The sequence below is a fragment of the Eschrichtius robustus genome, chromosome 11, assembly GCF_028021215.1.
Source record: "Eschrichtius robustus isolate mEscRob2 chromosome 11, mEscRob2.pri, whole genome shotgun sequence".
Taxonomy (NCBI): domain Eukaryota; kingdom Metazoa; phylum Chordata; class Mammalia; order Artiodactyla; family Eschrichtiidae; genus Eschrichtius; species Eschrichtius robustus.
In genome coordinates, this window is record NC_090834.1 from 5383536 (window position 1) to 5407031 (window position 23496).

The window sequence follows — 23496 nt, forward strand, 5'->3', positions numbered from 1 at the left end:
TTGGTTCTGTTTCTCTGGAGGACCCTGACTAATACAAACAACGATAAAAACCACATTGAGCCTATACTTTCTGCTGTATGTACATGTGAAAAAGTTTTCATGGTGCCAGAAGAGGTCAATAGGAAACTTCCCCTGGGAAAACCCTTGGACCTGAGGGGGGCAGGGGAGAGAATGCTGGTTGTAAATAAGAAAACGGTGTCCTTGGTTCTGAGAGAAAAAGGCACAATTTATTTAGTCAAATTATTGTACAACATAGTCTTCATTGACAGTTGTCAGCTTAACACTTAATATAGTTTAAAAAAGTCAATGATTACCTGCAAAATTATATATATTTTAATATCTAAAAAATATATTGCATATATAAGGCAGGAAGATCCCTTGTATCCACAAGGGAAAGTTTGGTTGTTCTTTTCCAAGTTATGACTGCTGCAGTTCGGTTATTTACAAACATCTCCAAAGCAGGAACGGTTTAAAGAGCTTGCCTTGATTTGCTTCTGCTCACTTGTTAAATAACAACACCAGTGATTCTCTTTCTAGTAAGTCAGTGACTTGAACGTCCTGTGTTCTTTTCCGCAATAAGTCACATTATGCTTTTCAAAAACCAGCTATAAAAAACATACAAACAGCCCAAATGTACAGATTGACAAAAGATGTACAAATTACATTTAAAAAAAAATAGCGACTGATTTGATAGTTAACATTGTATTTGTGACCGAGGTCAACTCGTTTCTTTACTCTTTTTCACTTTTTAATTATTTATTTTTAATACTGCGAGATATAGGAAAATAACTCTGCATAATTTATACAGTAAGTTGCCTTCTGGTTGGTGGACCCTGGACCGATCTGACAAGCGCACAGCACTTGCGAATCTGTTTGTGTTTAGAAGTCCCTAGGACTTTTCAAAGTTCTGGGACCCACTGTCATTATTTAAAAAAAAAAAAAGTTATTTAACTCTCCGGCTTTCAGGAATGTCTGCATTTGCATTAACATTTCTTAGTTCATATCTTGACTATTTCCAGAGAGAATGGTCAGCCTAGTGCATACTTACTGCCCACTGAGAAAGATTTTGCAATGCCCGTGGCTTCTTAAATACACACTTGTTCTTTCTCTGAAATTCCAGTTGGGTGAAAACTTCACTAGCCTTACAACCAATGTTCCAGTTTGCTATCCACTGAGTTAGGTCTTCCTAAGATAAGATGATAAGCTTCCTGCCTCTATTTTCACTAAGTCTCAAACCAGAGCGTAACTGGTTAAGTCCATGATTCTTTATCATATGAACCCTTCAAGGTCCAAGACGAGACCCGTGTGTCGATAAGTAACTGCTTTGGTCCTAAAAATATAAATCTACAGTTTCTTTCCCAGACCCATGACACAACTATCCCAGTAATCTAAATATTCAACTCGTAGGCTGACGGGAGATTGAGACTCCCGACTGGCATACTGGCCCATGGAATTATCCATCTCTTTGTTCAAGGTAGAGGAAGCAGGAGTTACCGACGTCAAAAAAAAAAAAAAAAAAGAAAAAGAATCGCTTTTAAAGAACAGGTATAAAGGTTCTATCCGACAAGAAAGAGCATCCAGTTTCGTTTTCTCTTCAAGGCCACGTACGTCCAACAAGAAGTGTGAGGAAGGGGACTTCAGCGAGAAGGCCACCGGTGAGGAAGCGGCTAGTAGTAGCTGCCTAAGTGTGAGGGCACGTGGGTGTTTGGGTGGCGGGGGACATTGGGGTTGGGGTAGATGCCACCCGTGGGAGAGGTCCAGTACTGTGACGCTGCCCCAAAGAGGCTAGAGGAAGTGACCGGCATGGAGGACGGGGGGGGAGGGACAAAGTTCACCTTCTGCGGGTGGGTGTGGTAGGAGGGCATGTAGGAGATATCCGAAGGGTACTTGTACATGGACGACTCGGTGGGGTGCGGCTGCAGAGCCTGGGCGATGCCGTGGAAGTCAAATTTGTAGGCGTACCTCTTGCCGTGCACTTTGGTCATAATGTTTTTATCGTAGTAGTATCGGAGGGCTCGGCTCAGCTTGTCGTAATTCATGTTGGGTTTGCTCTTCCGCTCCCCCCAGCGCCTGGCCACCTCATCGGGGTCCGTCATTTTGAACTCCCCGTTGGTCCCCTCCCAGGTGATGCAGCTGGCGTTGGCGCTGTCCGACAGTAACTCCAGAAGGAACTGCCACAGCTGGATCTGCCCGCTCCCTGCAGGCAGCGAGGCGCACAGGAGGAAACAGAGGCTCAGCCTGGGAAGTCAGAACCTAATTTCCTAAGGGCAAGGGTCCTCTCACCCTGGATAAGAATCCCTTGGTTTCTTTTTACGGTCAGAGCCCACTGGCCCCTGACGCTGGCGAGATCAGCAAGGTTAGATGGTAAGATAATCTGCCCTGGGCCAGGTGACATTCGCCCAGAACCCGCGGTGTGGCTTTGGGCGAGCCACTCCCCACCCTTCTGGGCAAGATACTGACTCTCTTCCTCTATAAAGGCCTGAATCACTGTCTTCTCTTTACTCAGTGCTGAAGTCCCTCAGAGTCCCTGGGGGAAGGTGTGACAACGCTTTAGGCTGATGGGACCTGGACTGCTCCTTAGCCCTCGTGCTTGGCTCTTGGCTCTAAGTTCTACAGACAAGAACTTGGGCAGAGAGGAAACAAGAGGGGAGGGAGCTGGTGGCTTCCCAGCCTTCTGAGCAGGGACGGCCTGGAGACACGGGCCGCAGGAGTTCCCTGGGTGCCCGTCTCGCTATTGCAAGGGCCTATTAGCTCACACAGGAGGTGAGTTTCGTTGAGAACTCGCTTGAGAGTTAGTTTAATCACAAACTCTTAAAATACACTGTCAAGTTTATTTTAGCTGCAACCTCTTTCATGTAGCCAGATAACGCTGCAATACTTTCTAAAGTCAGGACTAAAGCGCCTTTGGAATACGTATTCACTTGCGTGAGGAAGATTGCCATGAGCTGGCTGGAACTGTTTCCTGGTCTCCCACCCCCCATCTTTCCCTACTGAAACTTATCTCAACCTCAGTGCAGAGACACAGGGCTAAAATGTTTGTTGTCCAGAAGCATCTTCAGCTAACGGACATTATCACCACCATGACGAGTCCTGTCCTCTCCTGTGTGCACCAGAGAAACAGGGGCCGAACATTTCAAGGAAAGAAGCACATGCTACTCCCAGGTCAGGTGTCTGAACTGAGGACACCTAAGAGGTCCCTGTGACCTCACAAAGCTATGGAACATTCTGGAAGACGACCTCTCAAGTCAAAGGAAACTCACCGGGATTGGCTAGGCGACTGCTGGTCGGGCCCAGGATCTGATATGGATCTAAGGAAACAAGAAAGGAAATTTGCTTCACTGTTATTAAAAATATAGAAACAAAAGCGTTAACAATGACAATACCCCAAGGGTTTATTTACACTTTTATTTCAATATCATAGGAAAGCCTGATTTCAGAAAACTGCCCTGCCTTTTTTTGCAGACCTCAAAGATCTTGACCAGTTACGGTCCTTATCCCCGTAATTACAGAAACAACGTGAAATAGTATCATTTTTTCATACTTGGTGTCTAAAATTTGTAGGTAATGCTGTCATTACCTAAAACAGAAGAGTAAAACCACTTGGAAGGGAGCTAGCTAATATTCAATCGTCATGAATAAGGTGAAGTATGGCTTATTAAATGGGCTTAAAGAAGTCTAATGATGACTGGACTTTAATAGCTCTAACTATTACTGACAACTTTACACGTCTCTCTTTTTCTGACGTAGCAGAAACACAGGCCCAGAAATCAAGCAGCCTGGGTTCTAGCCCAGCAAAGTTATAAACTAAATAACTCATTGGACAATCTCTGGGTATCGGATTTCTCATCTGCAAAATGATGGGTTGGGTTCCTGGATTCCCCAGTTCCCTTCTAGTATAACCTTCTCTGATTTTAAGCTTGGAAATGTCAACACCAACCAGAATTTGGATTTTAGCTATAAAATGATGATTCTTAATATCTCAGTTTGCTTAAAACTTATGTGATTGTTATAGCCATAAAAGAAATCTTTGCAATATTGACTTATGTGAGGTTTATCTTCTTTATTTCAGGCGAAGGAATCACGGTAGAGAGCTGGATCGCAACTTGGCCATGCTATCGTACGTTTGATACTTTACAATTTTCATAATTATAATTGTTAATTTAAAAAAAATCGACATGATTTTGGGGGTTTTGCTTACAACCACAAATTAACTTGAAGAGTCCTTTTAAGCCCTCTTAGTCTACCCCTTTTTATCCACACGGTATGACAACTAAAATATTTTGGGCAGGTAATGTCTAATTTCGTTGTTGTTGGGGATTCTTTAAATCCCCTATGTCAAGTCCTCTCTGTCTGACTTGTGTTTCACAGTCAGCAAGTTCTCAGCCTTCCTGAGGAAATGTAGGTCAACTTTCTATCGCTTATCTTCAGTGCAGATGGAAAACAATGTCTGTCCATCCCAAGGCAGTGGCTTGTTTGGAGCTCACTCTTAGCTGTGTCCCACAGAGAAGACCAAGCTGGGCTTGGAAGGGGCACAACAGCTGTCTTCAGATACATGAAGGACCTTCACAGAGAATGGGAGGAAGACCTCTCCTGAGGGCAAACTGGGAAGCTCGAATGGAAGATACAGGGAGGGGGACTTTGGCTCACATGGTGGAATTGAGCCTAGCCAGGTAGTGAACTCCCCGTTGCTGTAGGTATTCAAGTGGAGGTGAGGTAGTCATAAGACGGAGATGTTACAGGAGGATGTTGTAGACCTAGATGTCTCTAGGTTCCCTTCCCATACTAAGAGTCTCCAATTCCATGGTTTTAACAGTTCCTCTGCCTTAATTGTTAAGTAGATCCACCACAGGGAACGTTTGGTCAAGCAACTGGAGAGTCTGGGATGGTAGCTCTAGTTCTCCCATAAACCAGCCGTGTGGCTTTTCGCAAATCACTTCACCTCTTTGGGCCTCAGTTTCTTTATTTTACAACATGAGGCATTCTACTCTTTAGGTTCCTTTCACCTCTGATATTCCACGAGTCTCTATGTGATTCCAGTGTCAGGTACCCAATTCACAGATCTATTATAGTGTCAAATATAGGATTCTATGAAAGACACAAATGCCGTATATTGTCTAAATCCTCCTCCGCTGACCATGTGGGACCAATGGCCACATAGGAAGCAAAGGAGGGTTCGCACATCATGGACAGGTACCTGGTTGGGGCCGCTGTTCAGTATTCTTACTCATTGTTTGTGCTCCTGCAAGGGGGGGACCTGCAGCAAGAAGAGAAATACGGTAAGTGGGGCCATTCTCCACGAGGGGAGGGGAACACCTCGTCCAACGCCGCCCCCCCCCCCCCGGAAGGAGGACAAATGTGCTTTCTCATTCATTCACTCGCTCACGCTACTCATTTATTCATTCTATTTTATAAATATTTATCCAGAATCTACTCTGTGCCGGCACTGCTCTTGATACTAGAGAACCCAGCACTGAACCAGTGGTTCCTGCTAGAACTTACGTTTTAATGGGAAGACAATGATACACAGCAGTAAGTATGTAGTAGAGCGTGTCTAACGGTATCAGGGCTGTGGATTTCATTTTTAATGAAAATTTAGAAAGGTCCTGAAGGAGAAGGTGACATCTGAGCACAGGTCACCTGCTCCTGCGTTTCCATGTTTGTGAGCTCCCCTCCGTGGCATCTCTTAGGTACACCCCTTCCGCCCCTGTCATCATGTCTCTATGTTAGAGCTGCGTTGCTTCTTGCACCGTCTACGGACTCATCTGACTGGCGTGCTCGCCACTTCTCTCTCTTCCCACCGACCCATCAGATGCTATTTAGCCAGTTTCATCTCCCTAAACCACTACACCCCACCATCCAAAAACTTTGGTGACTCACTGTCGACTAAAGCATTGAGCTCTATCTTCCTGGCATCTTTGCGCCCCCTTCCTTACCTTTCCAGACTTATTCCCCTTCGTGCATCCTAAACCCCAGGAGCCCAAGTCCTCCTGACTGTCAGACACGTCAACCTTGATGTCTTTCCCTGGCCCCGCCTCTCCTGGGAGGCCCAGTCCTCCCCACCTCTGTGGGTCCAAATCCTGCCTCTCCTTGCAGAGACAAATCATATGGCCCGAGGTCCACTTGGCCTTCCTGATACCGCCCAGAGGGAAAGAGTTGTATGTGCGCACGACTCCTCTCCCCTGCTTGAGAGATTGGTCCATGTCTGATTCAACACTGTGTAGCCCATAGGGCCAAGGGCTGGGGGCAGAGTAAACAAATAATGCATATTATTAAAAGGGATGGTGGTTATTGCTGGCATTAGTTTTAGTCCCAACCTCTTTCTTGAAAGAATTCCCTTCACCATCCATTTCTGTGCTTGATATTTTACTTCCTAGAGATAGCAAGATTGACACATTCTGGGTCAGGACCATATGAGTCAGTCTTTCCCGCTACTCCCTTAATGGGAGATTTTGGGTCAGATTTCAACACAAATTGATGTGTCAGACCCCTACCATCCCCTCATCAGGTTATCCTCCCTCTCAGCCTTTCATGAAATTGGGGTAGAGATGTTGGTATAACTACATCTTGACAATTAGAAAAGCAAAGCCATAGAGGGTCATTATCATAACTTAAGTGACAGAGTCCGAATCTGGTGATTTTTCATTCATACAGACCTTGTCATGAGAGAAACCTTCCAACTTCGAAAATTCTACCGCCAAATGCAATGAAACAAAACTCACAGGTCTGAGTGAAAATCCCATATCTTTCCAGAACTAGGTATCACTGACAGGTCCTACATTGGCAATTAATTCTGATGGCCATTCAAAAAGTAGGAAAACAGAATGCTCACTCCTGTCCTCCTTTATCTTATGACCCTGTTCTCCACCCCGTCCTCAGAAAAAGGTTTTCTTCCCAAAGAATAAAGTGACGTTTACTTACTTTTGTTGAGACCAGAATTCATGTTATTGCCCCATCCTCCTCTCCTGACTGAGTCATAGGAAGGGTCTAATGGAAAAAACAAATAGAGGCACATCAGCATCTCCTGCTCTTTAGAAAGGTTGCATGAAGATTATCGTTCAGGGACCTGGAGAATTCTGCAACAACTTTTCAAGCATCACTAAATTCCAGAAGTGCACCCTTCCCCTGGGGCAAAGGGGAATGAATGGAAGGAACATCGACACACTGATTGGGAGCCCAAGTAATGGAAAGAGCCCTGAATTTGAAGTCATAGGGCTGGTTCAAATTCTGGCCTTCCACCATTTGTTGTGAGACCTTGGACGAATCCAGACATCCTTGGGCCTCAATTTTTTAAAATATGGAAATAAAAATTTACATGATTTACCTACCTTACAGGGTTGTGCTGATGTTATCAACGGAATATTTGTGTCCCCTGCGCAAATTCACACATTGATGTCTAATCCCCTCAGTGGGATGGTATTGGGAGGCGGGGGTCTTGGGAGGTAATTAAGTCATGAGGGTGGAGCCTCCATGAATGGGATTAGTGCCCTTATAAGAAGTGGTCACAGAGGTAGCATGTCTGCCTGCTTCCTGCCATATGAGGGCACAAAAAGAAGTCAGGTGTCTGCAATCCAAAAGGGAGCTCTCACCAGAACCTGACCATGCTGGCAACCTGACCTCAGACTTCCAACCTCCAGCACTGTGAGAAGTTTGTTTCTTTTGTTTGTAAACCACCCAGCCTATGGTACTTTGTTACAGCAGCCAGAACGGATGGAGACAGGTAATGATCAAACGAGACAGCATATGTGAAGCATCTTATAAGGCATTCTACAAATACCATCTAAGTTTAGCAAGAAAAAAATGTCCGAAGCTGTATAGCAAAGCCCTTTAAGCAGCTCTGGAGAGACGGGCCATGTCCAGATTAAAGGCTCACGGGCAGACTGTCTCACAGCCCCGGCCGTGAGGACCCTGGTGGCGGCTCCAGCCCCTCACTCCAGCACACTGGTGCCGTGGGCACATCTGGGCTCTCCTCGGCCTCTCATGCTTTTCTGTTGATAGTGAAGAGGGCTGGGTAATGACCACAGAGAAAGGAAAAAGGCCAGAGGTATGGCTGGAACCAGAAACGAGGGGCTGGAGAGATGCTTCCTGCCTGGAAGTGCAGAGAGGTTTCCAGATCGCCTTGGCGGACACTCCATTGACATGGAACATTCGTGATCCCAACCCCTTTCTTGAAAGAATACACACACCTCCCTAACCCTGTTCAGAAATTGCTTAACCGACTGGCTGGAAACATCCTCTTTTCCTTTCTCATGGTGTGAGTCCCATTGAGACACGGAGCAGGAATAGCAGAAGAGCTTAAGGATACAGAATGATGACTTTCAACGTCTTTCCATGGACAACAAAGAAACCATAAAAAACATCTGAACAAATGGAGCACAGACCTCAGCAAACAACGGTCAGGCGGGGTGAAACGCAAACCATCCCCCTCCGCCCCTTCTGAGCCTCTCAAACGAATTAGAATGAGAACTGCAAAGACGGACCGGCTGGTCCCATGGCTTGTTCTTGTTGTTTCTGGCTAAGAGGAACCAAAAGACAGGAATGATTTCCTTGTGGAAAAATCCACGTGCGGATGCACATTCCTCCCGGCTCTGGAAAAGCCAGTGCAGTTTTAAAATTACAGTCTTTAGCAATTGGCATGAAAAGCAAAACAGAAAGTGAGGGGGATGCAGATGGGAGGAAGGGGAGGGAAGGGGGCAAAAAAGAGAGACAAAGCTCGGCTCGTTTGAGTCGTCTGTTTTTATTTTTCTTTGACTTGTTTTTTTTTCTCACAATTCCTCCTGCAAATAGATTCTTGTGCTTGCTTAAAAACAAAATAAAACAAAAACAAACAAAGAACCTAAGTTGTTTTCAAGCTGGGGATGCGGTTGTAGGTTCTCATGGGTATCTTCTGGGCTGTCTTGCAGGCGTCTGCAGAGTGTGTGCGAGGCTGGGGTATCCTCGAGGAAAGGCTGGGTTCTTCCAAGATTTCTCTTTGGTGGAGGGGAATGCTGGTTAGGCCTCCAGCAATTTATCTGGGACTGATTTCTGCCATGTATGGTGTGTTTGGTGGCTATACAGTGGATGTGAACGAATATGACACAAGTCCCCAGTGCTTGCCTTTAAATAGGAGACGATAACAGATTGTGAAGAAATACGGGTCATGTACCAAAGGAGTGCTGGAGATACTGGGGGTGACGGAGGGAGAGGCTAGTGTGACTGGGTCTGGGGTGACTTGAGCGAGGCCTCTTTGGGGAGGAGAGAGTGTGCATCCCCGGCGGGCATACGTCGGAAGTGAGCGGTGAGATGCGAACGTGTCGGGTGCGGGGAACCACACGTGGGGCTGTGGGACTGCAGCGGGGGGACACGGAAGAGAGGGCCGAGGCCAGGTTCATGGCCAGGTCCACGGCCGCTCAGCCAGCTTAATGGCTCTGGGTTACAGGCCATGGAAACCAGGAGAGGCTTGGGGCAGGTGGCAATACCATGATCCCAGGGTGTGGTGGAGAGTGCAGCTCGTGGTGATGTGTAGGATGGATGGATGGGGTGGGTGCCGGGGGAAGGAGATGAATCTAGCAGGAACGGAACAGAAAGTGGAATAGAAAGTGACAAATTCATGAAAGAGAAAAAGCAAATCGCTAAGTTCCAGGAATTGGTGTGTGTTATCTGAAGTTCTGACTTGTCTTCTGACTTACTGCACTGATAATATCTCTGACTCAGAGTTTTCTAATCAGAGTTTCTTCTCAATCCTTAGTTTACCGGAGGCTTCCATCCTCTCTTGCATCTTCTCTAAAGCTATGTTACATTCGTTCAGAAGAACCTGTTTTCTTAGTCCAAATTATGGCTTTGGCTATAGTTATCCTTGACCTCTTGCCAACTTTTCCTCCTATTCTTTTATTCTAGCTCTGGGGGCACTGCAGACAGGCAAAAGTTAGAGAATGCTTGGAAGAATTCCCTCTAACCAACAGAGGGCGGGTGGTGGCTGGATTTTTCTCTGAGTGCCCAATCATGTTGGAAGTTGATGCTTTATCAGAGAAGTGTCTGGCAGCCCCATCTTTCCCGTGATGCCTTGGGGGTTGGGGGGGAAGCCTGACCGGGAGGACTTTCGAGGTCCCAACCAATCTTAAAGTCCCCTAGTAGGTGAAAAAAGCAAGGGACAGAAACAGAGAGGCCACCAGCAATCAGCCTGAACCGTGTCCTCCTGTGGAGTTAACAGAACAATAAACAGCAGTGGGCCGTGCCGTGAGCGGGCGTCTTTAGCCAAGGGTCCCGGAGCAGAGTGTACAATCAGAGCAGCAAAGACCACAAGGCTCCCTCCCATGTGCTCTTTCATTCCTACCCACTTGCATGGAAAATCCTGCCACTGGCACCTGAGTCTACAAAGGACACCTGGGTCCATTTACTGGGGAGTTTAACAAATGCTCTCTGTGGGCCCTGGGGTTTGTGGGGTCATCTCCTAAATGGAAGATTGACATGAAAGCCAGTGTTTTTGGAGTAAGTCCTACTACAAGGACAAAGCTGAAGATGGAGAAGGCCAAGGTCAAGAGCTAAGGTCTGGCATTCTGCCTTAGAGATTGGAAGTACCGGGGCAGCCTTGCAGATTAAATTAGATATCCAAGCAAACAGCTGGCCCAGCGCCCAGCACAGCATCAAACTCGGTAAATATTAGCAAGTAACGTTATTACTGTGTTTGCATCACTAAATACCTTAAAATGTTCAGACCCAGAAACACGTTTGCCAGCCCTACCAAATACACATTAACCCCCCTCCCCTGCTTCCATCCCCCTTACCCTGCTCTGCTTCTTATTTTTCCACTTATCACCTCATTTAATCAATAATTAATCCATGACGTTTATTGTCCACATCTCCCACCTGAATGTCGGGTCCATAAGGGTAGGGACCCCTCTTTTGTTCTCTGATAGAACCAAGCACCTAGAACAGTATCCAGCCCAGAATAAGCACCCCATAAATATTTGTTGAATGAATGAATAACTGGGCCTATATTTTCTCCTTCTTGCTAAATATACACACCTCCTCTTGTCGTTCACTGTTTTCCTAGCTGGAGAGAATTCAAAGCCTCTACCCCAGCTGCTCCCCACTAAATGAAGTCTTCAGGGGATTCCAGTCTGGGTGACGGGTGATGGATGAGTATAGACTGTTAACCCCGGCTGCCCTCCGAGCAGAATGGACAACGGTCCACGTATGACAAGGCGTGGGCTGAGACCTGTCCCCACAGGAAGCCCAGCACCAGATGCCATTCATTCAAGTGGCCTGCTTTTTGTTTCATATATATTTTAACAACATCATTGTTGAAATGAGGGCTTGTTTTCCTCCTAAAAGTCATACAAGTGAGAACTCAGCAGTGTGGTCAGCTCTAGTCCCAGACACACAGACAGAAATATGTCTACAACCAACATGGAAAATCCTGGACCCGGAGCTACCCAACGACTCATATTCCTGCACAAACACTCTTCCTCCCCGGGCCTGACTCCTGGCTGTGCCAGAGCTCCCCGACCCTCGGCTGCCGGTCAGCACGTGGGTTGCTCTCCTGTGGGGCATGCCTGGCCCACAAGGCAGCCTGAGCATGCCCTGGGCCCCCCACCCTGAAAATGGTGCATACCGTCTGCTTTCTGAGAACTAACTTCTCAAAACACACACTTAAGGGAGTGGCCAAGGGCACAGAGGGCAAAAATGTGACCGTTAGGGACCCACAGAGCAGCTGGTCTCAGAACTTCTGGGTGGTGGCAGACGCTTGAGCAGCAGAAAATTACCCCAATTCTGACACTCACTTTTTACTTCAGTGAAGGCTGGTACCCCTGGCTTGATGACGAATCTTATTGTGATGCTTTTTCAGAGGAGTCCTCCCAGAAGGGCTTTGCGTGGAGCTTATGGTTTCAGGCGGTCCTGAGATCAATTTTTGCCAAAGCAAAGAGAGACCAGAGCCTTATTCTGGGGAATCTGGGCACTGCCAGGCATTGTGGATAATTCAGCTTCAAGTATATAATGGTCTGAACAGTATCTCCACCATGGGACGCCCGGTGCGGCTGACCTTGACCCTAAATGGCCTCTTAGATTCCAGGAGAGCCTCCCGGGGTGGAGAAATATGAGCATGGAGATTTTTTTCTGAAAAGTCCTTGTTGGAAGGGGAAAACTTTCTCTGGACGTGACTTTCTCACAGACATCCCAGTGTTAACTCAGCTTCTGTGTGGAGCTGTTAAACGGGTCCTGGAAACCTGGCCAAACATCTCAGGAAAGACATTTCTTTCTGTTCTGATGCCGACGGTTCACTGTCTGAAAGCCCAATGTCCCAGGCAACGCGCAGCCCCACACTTTGTCATGCCCTCACCTGGAGGCCAAAGATGCAGAGACACCAGCACAAAAGCCTCTCTCTTCATCCCGTATGACATGAGACCGTGCTCTCGATTACTGGATAGAAAAAGATGAATTTTCTCTGAGACTTCTCTTCAAATTTCTGGTTGGCAGTACCTAGTCCTGTTTATCCTTGGAAAGCCTGGCTTCTGAATGCAGACCTTTCAGCAGAAGAACGGGCAAGGCCACTCCTGCTCAGGGCAGAAACTTCTCTCAGTCCGATCCAGACCTCTTTTCTTGGAAGAGCGAGGGTGCCAAAGGAGAAAAGCTCTAACAAAGGGGACCCCGAACCCAAAGCCCCAAACTTCCCAAAAAAGAGCCAAGTCTGCCAGGAGGAAGACCCACCGCCCAGACTTCCCCCCATACAGGGAAGACTGTACATGGGGGCAACATCCTAGCTGTTGGCAGAGGACGAGCGAGATGGTCCTCCAAACCCCTCCTCCCTCTGAGGCCCTGGGTTAGAAAAGGCCCAGCCTTTGAGGAGGGCCCTACTGGCCACCAGCCCCATTCTGCTTCCCTCTGGGCCTTCCCTCCGGCGATGCCCACCTGGGACAGCCTGCCCTGCTTCCCGAACCTTCTCAGCTCAGGACCGGCCCCTCGTCTGCCACTGTCTCCCTACGACCCCTGCCGGCGACCACTACCGGATGTCTGACCAGCTGGCCTGGCCTCCCACTTCCAAAGCTGTGCAAAGGCGACTGGCACCCGGGCTGTGGAAGGGCGTGGAGGGCGTGGACGCCCTGGTGCAGACATCCTTCCTCTCTGGCAGGTCGGTGGTTACGATGTGGCGTTCAGAATCAGTCCACCCTGGGTTCAGACCCCAGCTCAGCCATTTACTCTGCCAAACAGTCTCTGTCAAAAGGTTCCTCTTTTTGAACCCCAGGTTCTGCTTCTCTAAGTTAACCTTAAAAACGCATTCCAATATACATTAGGTGCAGACAAATACCGTTTGATTCCACTTCTACGAGGTACCTGGGATAGTCAAATTCATAGAGTCAGAAAGCACACTGGTGGATGCCAGGGTCCCAGGGGGAGGGGGAATGGGGAGGTAGTGTTTGACGGGGACAGCGTTTCAGTTTGGGAAGGTGAAGAATTCGGGAGACGGATGATGGTGAGAGTTGCATAGCCATGTGAATGTACTTAGTGCCGCTGAACTGTACAGTTAAGTATGGTTAAAATAATATGTTTTATATTATGTGACTTTTACCACAATAAAAAAAAAGGATTAATAACAAATGCTTTATAGGATTGTTAAGGGGATGAAATAAGCATTCGATAAATGGCAACTTAAAAATATACACAGCATACACGTAGTCTATACCATCTTGCTTGCACCTCTAAGATGCTGACCTTGGTGAACTGAGGTTAAAAAGTCATTAGGGGAGGCCCTGAAAATGAAGAGAAGCGTAAAGTAGGAAGAATAATTCCTGTGCTCTGAGATCAGTGATTCCCAAATCAGAATAAACTCTGGCTCTCTTTTAGAAGAAGAAATGGATTATCCTGTATCCCAGTTTAGAATCGCCAGCCGGGAAGCTGGCGAGGGCTGGTGGCTCTGGCTGCCTGCTGGTATATTACCAGGCTGAGGGTTTACCCGGCATCCTTCCTGCTCCCCTGACTGTCAGCTCCCCCAGCTCCCTGCCCAGCCAGCCCTGGAGCTCCAAGCTGGGTCCTCACCTCCTTTCAACCCCGTCTATAAGGGCAGCTCGGCCTTTACCTCAGGGGCATCTTATGTTCTAAAGAACACCAGAGGATCTTGGCTTCCACGGAGATCTCAGGAGGAGGGCAATATCTAGGGAAGGCTTTCCTTAAACTTGGAACGCACAGAAAAAAAAACATCCTGGATCAGATTTCCTTTGCTCAAGGATCTTGTCCTGGAATCCAAACAGCCCCTCAGCCTCAGAGCCGGCCCCGCTGCGTGGAGGAGAATAAAACTACTGTTTAAGATATTCCACGTGCAAAGGGAAGAAAGGACACGTGAGGGAAATGCTTGAAGAATGGATGGCTTTCAAAGATGAGAATTTGGAGAGGCCAGTGGCACCCTTGTGGGCACAGACTCACCACGGTCTCAAGAGGTTCCCCACCAAGCCGGGACCCTCCCTTGACTTCGTCCCTCCCGTGGGCTCTGTGTCTAAATGACACACAAGTCTAAACGACCTCTTTATTTTGATAAGGCCTCAAAGTGGGATTTGGGGGCCAGCCTTGTGTGGAAAAGCACTTTATACTGACTCAGTTAATTGGGTGTTTGCCCAAACTCCCCTCCATGTTGGGCCATGCAGACGCAACTAAATTGCAGCCTTCCTGGGTCAAATCTGCCTCAGGTTTAAGAGGATTCTGGGTCAGAAAAAGAAAACCTAACAGCTGACTTAGGTAAGAGGGCTTGAAGATGAATGAGGAGCAGTCTGTGTTCAGCCCCCTGGGCTCTGCTGAGAGCCCGGATCTGACCCTCTCCCGTCCGCGTTCCTCAGCTGGGTTGCCCTCACTCTCTGGTGATACGGGATAGTCTTGCATCTGTTGCATGATTCAGCTTTTGCATCTTTTCCTTCCAGAGTTCTGCAAAGGCTCACCGGTGAAGGTCTCGTGTTTATTGCCCTCATCTTGTTAAGCCTCCCGGTGTAATTCTTTGTGCACTTATGCCCCTTGCTTGGTGAGCATCTTTGGGAAGAGACGGACTGTATCTTATCACCTTGTTTCCTTCCCTTGCCCCCAGGTTCTTCCTCTTCCCAGCACCAGCTATTGGGCTTAGCTAATACCTCGCATCCCACTCACATTCATTCATTCAACAACATTTTATTGAATGTCTACAATTGTGCTAGACCCTGTTCTATGTGCTGAGAATACAATGGTGGCCAGACATATATCCTTGCTCTGGGAGCTGACATTCAAAACAAATAGTAAGCGACATCGTATATAAGAAGGTGGTGAGTGGTATGGAGAAAAAGAAAACAGGTGAAGGGGAGCAGGTACAGGGAGGGACAGGGAGGGCCTCGCTGACAACACAATTTGAACAAAGACTTGACCTATCTAATGGTATGAAAATAAAGCTCTCCATAATTTTCTTATGAAAAGTGACTGGGTCGTCCAACACTGATTTCAAAGCCCTTCTGGAAAGGTAATCCCTTGTTATCAGTTCTTTACCTTGTTGAGAATTACTTTATGTTGGAAGACGAAAAAATAAGCTAAAAAACTTGACAGTATCGTTTTGATGTCTGGGTGAGAGATAGTAAAAGGCGAGATGAGCTTAGTTTATTAAAGAGTTCACCAAGTTTTGCATATTTAGAATCAGGGTAATTGCCAAATCTGTTGTCTTAGAATCACACTGACTGAGGAAGGCCATTCAAATGAAGAAACTTAAAATCCCAGCACTTCCTCTGATTTGTTTTTGACCTGCCTCTGAAGTGTTTTGCAGGAAAGGGTGTTTCTGAGGGGTCAGTGTGGTTGAGAAGAGGACAGGTGAGTTCTCCCTGAAGGAACACTCACTCCATCTTTGTGGCCTGGCAGTTGAGCCCTGGGACACTGCCACCTCTGTGTCCTGCACCCACACATCAAAAAGCACAGGAGTTAAAGACAACCATCAACTCTGGGCAGGTGGAATGTGGTCTCACTTATATAATAGAATCCGAGGTTTCTTTTCAGGCTGGAGGGGACTTCAGACATTATCTAAACCAGACATGCAAATTAGCACAGGCCTGGAGGCCCAAAGCCTGAGAGAAAGCCTATGTGGCCATATAAGAATTTTAATAGAAATTGAAAGTATGACTCATAGCAGAAAAACTGCCTTTCTCTCAACTCCTCTAGGATATTGGGCAGGCCAAAGACTTTTGAAGCTTGAAGTGTTTTCAAAGTTATACCAAGAACGGTTTTCATTTCTTTGGAAGAGGGGTACCTACATCTTATCAAGTCTAAGGTCATTTGTGGTGTTATTAAGGGCTCTTAAAGATTTCCATGGGAAGGAATTCCATGATGTCTCTTTAATCCATTCCAAACAGGGAAACAGTTCACTGCCATGGAAAAAACTCTAGATTGAGGTTCAGAACTCCTTGGTTCCCCTCCCATCTCTGCCAGTTATGAGCTGTGTGAACTTAGGCAAGTGACAATCTCTCTGACTCTGTCAACCTATCTGTAACAGGGGAAACATCGATTCTCCTAAAATTTAAGAATTTGGAAAAGCAAATAGCCTATTTAATCCTCCCAGGGTTCTCTTGAGAATAAATGAGATCATGCATGTGAAAATGCTTTACACACTCCAAATGTCTTCTAAGATTATAGCTGCTATTCTTTTCCAGAGTTTTATTCCTTGGAAAGAAGTTAATCTCTCTTGTGTCAACCAAGGCTAATTTCTTCTGGTTCTTTGTTTAGGGAAGCAGAAGGATTGAGTAAATATTTAATTAAATTGACAAACTAGATTTTCCTTCCCCAGTGAATCCATCGACTGTCAATGTTATTTACTGAATATCTACAGGGCTGGAAAAAAGGGATACAGGACAAAACTCACCATTAAAGATGACAAGATAAGCTGTAATTAGGTCCATTGACGGCTAGTGGCTGAGATAGGGTCCCGATAAGAGATTGTAGTCTTTGTGGGTAAGGAAAAAAAATATCCTGATGAGAGTGGGACTTGAATTGGGCTTTGAAGGATGTCCTGGATTTTGAAAAAGTAATAATCTCACGTAATTTACCACTTTCCCTTTAGAATGTGCCTAACACACGAATTTGAACTTCATCAGCGGTGTGTTAAACTTTTTATTGATCCTCACATGTGATTGCTTACAGATCCCTGAGGCTGGAGGGGAGAAGCCCACGTGGGTTAGTGTTTCTAACCAGAGTATTTCTTCCTCAAAGACTTTGTCTTCTCTCGAAAGGATATTTCATGAGAAATAATTATTTATTATCTTAGATATGGGCTTCTCTGAAGAAAGTATGATGTTACATCTATAAAAAGAACTTGGGAAAGGTTTTTATCTTAAGATAACAAATGGTGCTATCTATGCCTTGGCTTTTCTCTAGAAGATTCCCCAAGTCCCTATACCTCTGTCTGGCAGGAGAAAAGCTTCTCTCTTTCTCCGGGGTGGGGAAGGGGGGGAGGGAGAGAGGAGGGAGAGAGAGGGGGAGAGAGATGGAGAAAAATTTGGTTTATGAGCATGGGACTAAACAAACTTCTTTTAAATACTTTTCAGCAACTACTGACCCTCAAACAACCTCTCTGTAGAACTTCTAAAAATCAGTGTATTTTGCAAAACAAATGCATTTGGAATATTCTGTGTGGAGGTGGCCACCAGTGGATTACCTGGAGCACTCGTGGACCTCGCCTTTTCTTCCCAAAGTACTCTGGGACCCCACTCCTCGACACAGCTAACAGCGATCACTTCCAGTTTCTATTACAAACCAAGACCCTGCGGTCATGGAAACGGAGTTACATCAACCAAGGCCAATTTCATTTTGAGTCGGAGCTCTATAATCTGGAATGGGATGAAATGTCTGAGTCAAAGTGAAACCTGGTAGGGACGGGAGGGCTAACATGATAATAGTCAAGAGTCTGGAGATGAATTGGAAATGCAAAACCCAAACGGCCCACTCAGGAAGTGTGAAACGCCACTGACAGGTTGGTGGAGCTGTGGTGGGACTCCACCCCACGCACCGAGTGCCCACCGTCAGGACACCCCTCCCTGGCATCGGTGGGTGGAGCAGCTGTCTGGCCGAGTCCAGTTGCAAGGGTGCTCTGGAGGTCCAGTTGGCCCCAAATACCTTTCCCACAGCCTTGCACCTCTTCCCCTCCCCCTCTGAGGTTTACGTAAAGCATTTTTCTTTATTAAGGTGCAGCAGGGTTCATGTTTTCACTGTCACCTTCACTGATGTTGCAGAGCAAGGTGGCGCCTATCAGATTCTTCAAGGGAGCATGTCAGAGCAGTTTTGATAAACATGACGAAAGATGCCCAAGGGGGCAGGAAGGCCAAAGTGGGCACTTCTAAGCAGCCAGGAACAATACCAGGGGCCAAGATGCCTGCTGGCACAGGGAAGAGGAGAGACCAATGTTGCAATGGCAGAAGGGATTCCGACGCAGAGCAACGAAGGCACATTTTGTCTCTGTTAAGTATTCAAGTAAAACCTGGCTCTCCGTGGTGGGGTGATGTGTGGGGAGAGAATTTCAGGAGCAATGGGAGATGCCTACTCTCAAAACACTACGCTCCAACTTCGCCTCCCAAGGGCACCTATGGATTGAGAAGGGGGTGTAGGCTGGGGTGCTGGAGCAGCCTGGCTTGTGTCTTGAAAACGGTCCAGGTGATGCTGATATCCTTCCTATTCCTGGAGAGCCATGGGTCAACGAAGCTTATTGAGGCAAGGCTTTGCTCACCTCTGGTAATTTGAGGAAATTTCACAACTAGATTTATCGAGCTGATATCCACCGTCTTTGTTTTTTTAAGTTTACTGCAATCCTTATTGATCAACAGAGTGTTACTTAGGATAGCATTTCCTTTTCTAAATCTCTTCTTTTTTTCTTTGATTTTTAAAAATGTAATATTAAACACACAAAATGTATAACGTTGTGTAAATTATAAAGCACAATAATGAAAAGGACATCCGTGAAGCCACCTAATATACTTCTTGAAATGCAAGAACTGAGTACCCTGAATGAGGGTCCTAATTTGAGGACCACAGCAGAAATCAGTGAATCTCACCATATCATCTTAACAACTAGATGACATCAGCTTCCTGGAAGAAATGGGCCGTTCCATGGTGTGCTGGATGGAAGAGGGAGATGCAGTTGTGGGCCTGGCACTGCCTGGGTGGGGAGTGGGCTGCAGTAACAGGCTCTGTGCTGCTTTCTGATTCCTACTAGCTTTGCCATTTGAGCTTAACGTATCTGTGCCCCAGTTTTCTTATATGCAAGATGGGAATAATAATCATACCAACTACATAAGGTGGTTATGAAGCGTAACAATGAAGTGAATAGAAAAGTTTTTGGCACAGAATAAGCCCTCAATCAATGGCAGTTGTTATCGTTTTGGGGGGGGGGGCGTTGATAAGAAAGGTAAGGAAAGGAGGGTTGAATGAGAAGGAGTTAACCTTTCCTGCAATATGACTTTCCCTTGTCTTGGTCCTGCCCTTGGCCTCTTTCTCAGTGGCACCCATAGCAAGAGGACTCAAATCTGAAGGGCCTCCAAGGGGAGCCTAAGCTGATAAAAAATGGGGCAAAAGGGGGTGATGTGGAACCATCGCCTTGTTACTGAAATCTGCTCTCGGCAAGCTCTTCCCTCTACTTCTGGGTGGGACCAATCACAGCCTGGGAGGAATCACGATGGGGTCAAATGAAGGGGAAATTGTGGCAGAAAGGGAAAGGCAAGTCCTGAGCCCATCTTTGCAGTGGACGAGGCCAAAACATCACTCTTGGATTTAGAAACATCATGAAGGGTGAGTTTTACAGTAAGTCCTTGGGGAGTAGTTTAAGGCAATTTGTCTATAATTTCCATCCATCCATCATCCATCCATCCATCCATCCATCCATCCATCCAACCATCCATCCATCATCCATTCATCCAACCATCCTTCCATCCATCCAACCATCCATCCATCCAACCATCCATCCATCCATCCATATCCATCATCCATCCATCCATCCATCCATCCATATCCATCATCCATCCATCCATCCATCCAACCATCCATCCATCATCCATCCATCCATCCATCCAACCATCCATCCATCCAACCATCCATCCATCCATCCAACCATCCATCCATCCAACCATCCATCCATCCATCCATATCCATCATCCATCCATCCATCCATCCATCCAACCATCCATCCATCACCCATCCATCCATCCATCCATCCATCCATCCATCCATCCATCCATCCATCCATCCATCCATCCAACCATCCACCCATCCACCCATCCATCCATAACCATCATCCATCCATCCATCCATCCATCCAACCATCCATCCATCATCCATCCAACCATCCATCCATCCATCCATCCATGGCCTTTTCTAAGGCACTGTCCCTGCCTCCAAGATGCATCAAGTCTTGCAAGACCAAAGGCTGTTGGATAGACTCTGTCGGATGCTTCACTGGGAAGACAGTGGGTACAAGCAAAGCGCCGTGGGGCAGGGGTGGTTGAGGAGACATCGTCTGACCTGGGCCACCAAGAGCGAGTGTGGCTCATAGGGTGTGGATTGGGGTGGGAGTGAGACAGCCGAGGAAGGTATGTCAGGCAATGGGAGAACGGGAAACATTCAAAGTTCTGTTTGAAATGGTCTAGACAGGAATCCACTCACATTTGAAGGACACATTTTTTTGGTCGGAACCTAAATGGGTAAAAACTGTGCTGCTGGCCAAGCTGTCACCCCGCCCAGACCCCGAAGTGACCCAGGCCGCGCTGGACGGTGTCTCTGTCCATCCTGCTTGGTGGGACCTGGATGGCCTGCAAACATGCACACTCCGGAAAGGGCGGGTTTTGCCTCACAATGCCTCATGAGGTTGCGGCAGTCAACTGATGTGAGTGGCTGGAGACAGGAGAGCAGTGCCTGCTTTACTCCAGGGGGTCACCCAGTGGTGCCTGCCTGTCCCTAACCCTGGGGGCTCACAGCTGACACCCACCCAGCTTGGAATTCCCTCCCCGAGATGAGAGAGACCTATGGTGGTAGATTTCTTTAAAAATTATCAATTAATCGATCAAACACAGAAACTGAAGGGAACGATCATCGGAAGATATCTTTATACATATTTCAAAAAAAAAAAATCTTCGAAGGAATAAAATGTACACAATTTGAATTATTCCTGAGATGGAAGAGCTTCTCCAAATAAGGGGATTCGTGCCGTAACTGGGACTAAACAAAATGCCCCAGCGAAATCCCTCTACCTGCCTCTAACGAGCAACATGGAAAGCCGTTCGCATCGTCATCCTGGAACAAATTTACACTTGTCTTAGGAAACAGGCTAAGTGTTTCCAATAATTTAGAGAGAGTGTGTCCTAGTCGCTGTGGAACCCACACGTGCGGTAACAGCGCACACAGCACACCCGCGGAACAAAATAACAGTTCTTTTACTCAGAGAAAGGAAGGATAATGGTTACTTAGAAAGTGTCCCAGACAAGCTGTCAAATTGAATTCAGAGAGCTGGAGTCTGACTCCAGGACAGGGCTGGCTGGCTCCGCTCCCTCGGGATCGGGGTTTCCTGCCTGCTACAGCTTACAGACAAAGATTCTTTGTTTCCAGCCCTCTCTCTCTCTTTCTCTCTCTCTTTCTCGCTCTCTCAATCTCTCTCTGGTGAACACACACACACACACACACACACACACACACACACACACACACACACACACACACAACATGTAGCTCTCCAAAGAGGGTCAGATTGAAAGCAGACAAAACATTAAGTCTGGAATTTCAAAGGAAAACAATTAAAAAAATAATAAAACGGAGAGAGCAAGCTACTGTCTGTTCTATAATCATAAATCTTGCCTTTGGACACAGAAACAGCACACTCACACACACACACACACACACACACACACACACACACACACACACACACAGCAATCATCCCTGCTTTTGCTAAAAATGGATTAGGGGTAGTTCATCATAAAGGAAAAACATATCATGACAAAGTTCTTAACAGGCCCTCCTGGGAGGCCTGAATACCCTCAAATCTTAAGTGCACATTAGCGGACACAGACAGAACCTGCTTCATGAGAGATGTTATTTACTCCGTAAAAATAACAGGCGATTACCTCACAGCATTACAGGCCTTTTCCTCAGGCACACGTGTTCCAGACCAACCCGCACTGGCCATCCCGCACAGGGCAATACGCACACGGCCCGAGGCCCTGCCAAACACACGATCACCCCTTGAGACTCTGACTCAGGCTGCTGCCTCGAGCCCACCCCCCGTGCTGGGCCCCCAACCTGCCACCCTCATTCACTGCCACACGCACAGGGCACAGGAATCCATATTCTGCACGCATCTACATTTTCTCCATCAAAGCAAAACTTCTCGGGGCATCTTTTCAATCATGGAAAATTTTGAAGGTGTAGGAAAGCAGAGAGAAAAGTCTACTGCACCCCGAAGGGCCCTTCGGCTTTAACAAGCATGAACTCATGGTCAACATGACTTCAGCTGTCCCCCCACCCATGCCCCCTCCCTGCCCTGACTATTTTGAAGCAAATCCCTGGCTCCTTTGCTGAGCTTCCTGTCACACCGTGACACTATACCCGTCTTTCGGTTTCGTGTAAACCACTAAGAGTCCCGCCCAAGGCTCCCCCATCACGCTCGCGTCACACACCCGGGCCCCGGTCCTCCCAAGGGTACACTCAGGTATACCCACGGGAGTCCACCTGGTCCCGTCCCCCAAACCCAGCCCGAGCGCACGCAGCCCCCGCACAGGATAGACCCAGACATGCTGGGTCTTTGATGCCCACCTTCCCTTCATTCGATACCCATTTCCAGCACCACTGTGCTGGGTCCTTCCAGAGGCCTCCCATCTTTCACTACGACCTCTATCATTAAATCGTCAAGGACACCCAATAGGTGATGAAAATGCAGGGGAAAGTGGCGAGAGGTGGTGCTGTAGCAGCCATAGCCAATACACAGCACTGACTCACAGGCCCACCTGTATCTCTGACTACATCCTCTTGAGGGTAGCGCGCTGGGTACCACGTTTCCGAGGCTCAGCCTAGCGTCCCATACATGGTAGGTTCTTAATAAATGAAGACATGCGTGAACAGGCTGGAGGAGGGCACGAGTCCTAACTAAGGTCCTGAGAGAAGCTCTTCCCTTCCTGTGTGGTCTTGGGGGGACCCACACCTTCCCTGGCCTCCTATCGCCTCTGTTCCATGAAGGGTTCGGAGTGGATGGTCCACTTTAACATTTAATGATTTTTCATCTCTTCATTTCTCTTAGGGAACTTCTTGTAGGTCACAGGCATTTTTCTATTTGATTATATGCAGTTTCATATTATCCCTTAATCGTTCCATATGTGAATCTCCCGAATAAGATTTTAAACAACTTGGCCATCTCATCTACGGTGTTACCACGCCATCTGATATGGTGTCTTTCATAACCCTGGGCGTAGTGTCAGCATGTGGTAAACCCTCAAGAACATTCTAGTGATTTTGTGATAAAATCCTAATTCCTACTGTAATCCATGGAGCAAACATATT

At 47.1% G+C, this 23496-nt stretch overlaps 1 protein-coding gene across 3 annotated transcripts in view; it reads right to left on the bottom strand.

Annotated features, from left to right (window-relative positions):
- Nucleotides 1-276: 276 nt before the first annotated feature.
- Nucleotides 277-23496, bottom strand: part of FLI1 (Fli-1 proto-oncogene, ETS transcription factor) — a 113181-nt gene continuing 89961 nt past the window's right edge. For all 3 annotated transcript variants that reach the window (XM_068555620.1, XM_068555619.1, XM_068555622.1), the window contains exons 6-9: nucleotides 6919-6984; nucleotides 5195-5254; nucleotides 3261-3308; nucleotides 277-2197 (exon numbers count right to left, since the gene is read on the bottom strand). In XM_068555620.1, coding sequence (XP_068411721.1) covers nucleotides 1668-2197; nucleotides 3261-3308; nucleotides 5195-5254; nucleotides 6919-6984 — 704 coding nt within the window. In that variant the 3' untranslated portion in view covers nucleotides 277-1667. The remainder of the gene's footprint in view (nucleotides 2198-3260; nucleotides 3309-5194; nucleotides 5255-6918; nucleotides 6985-23496) is intronic.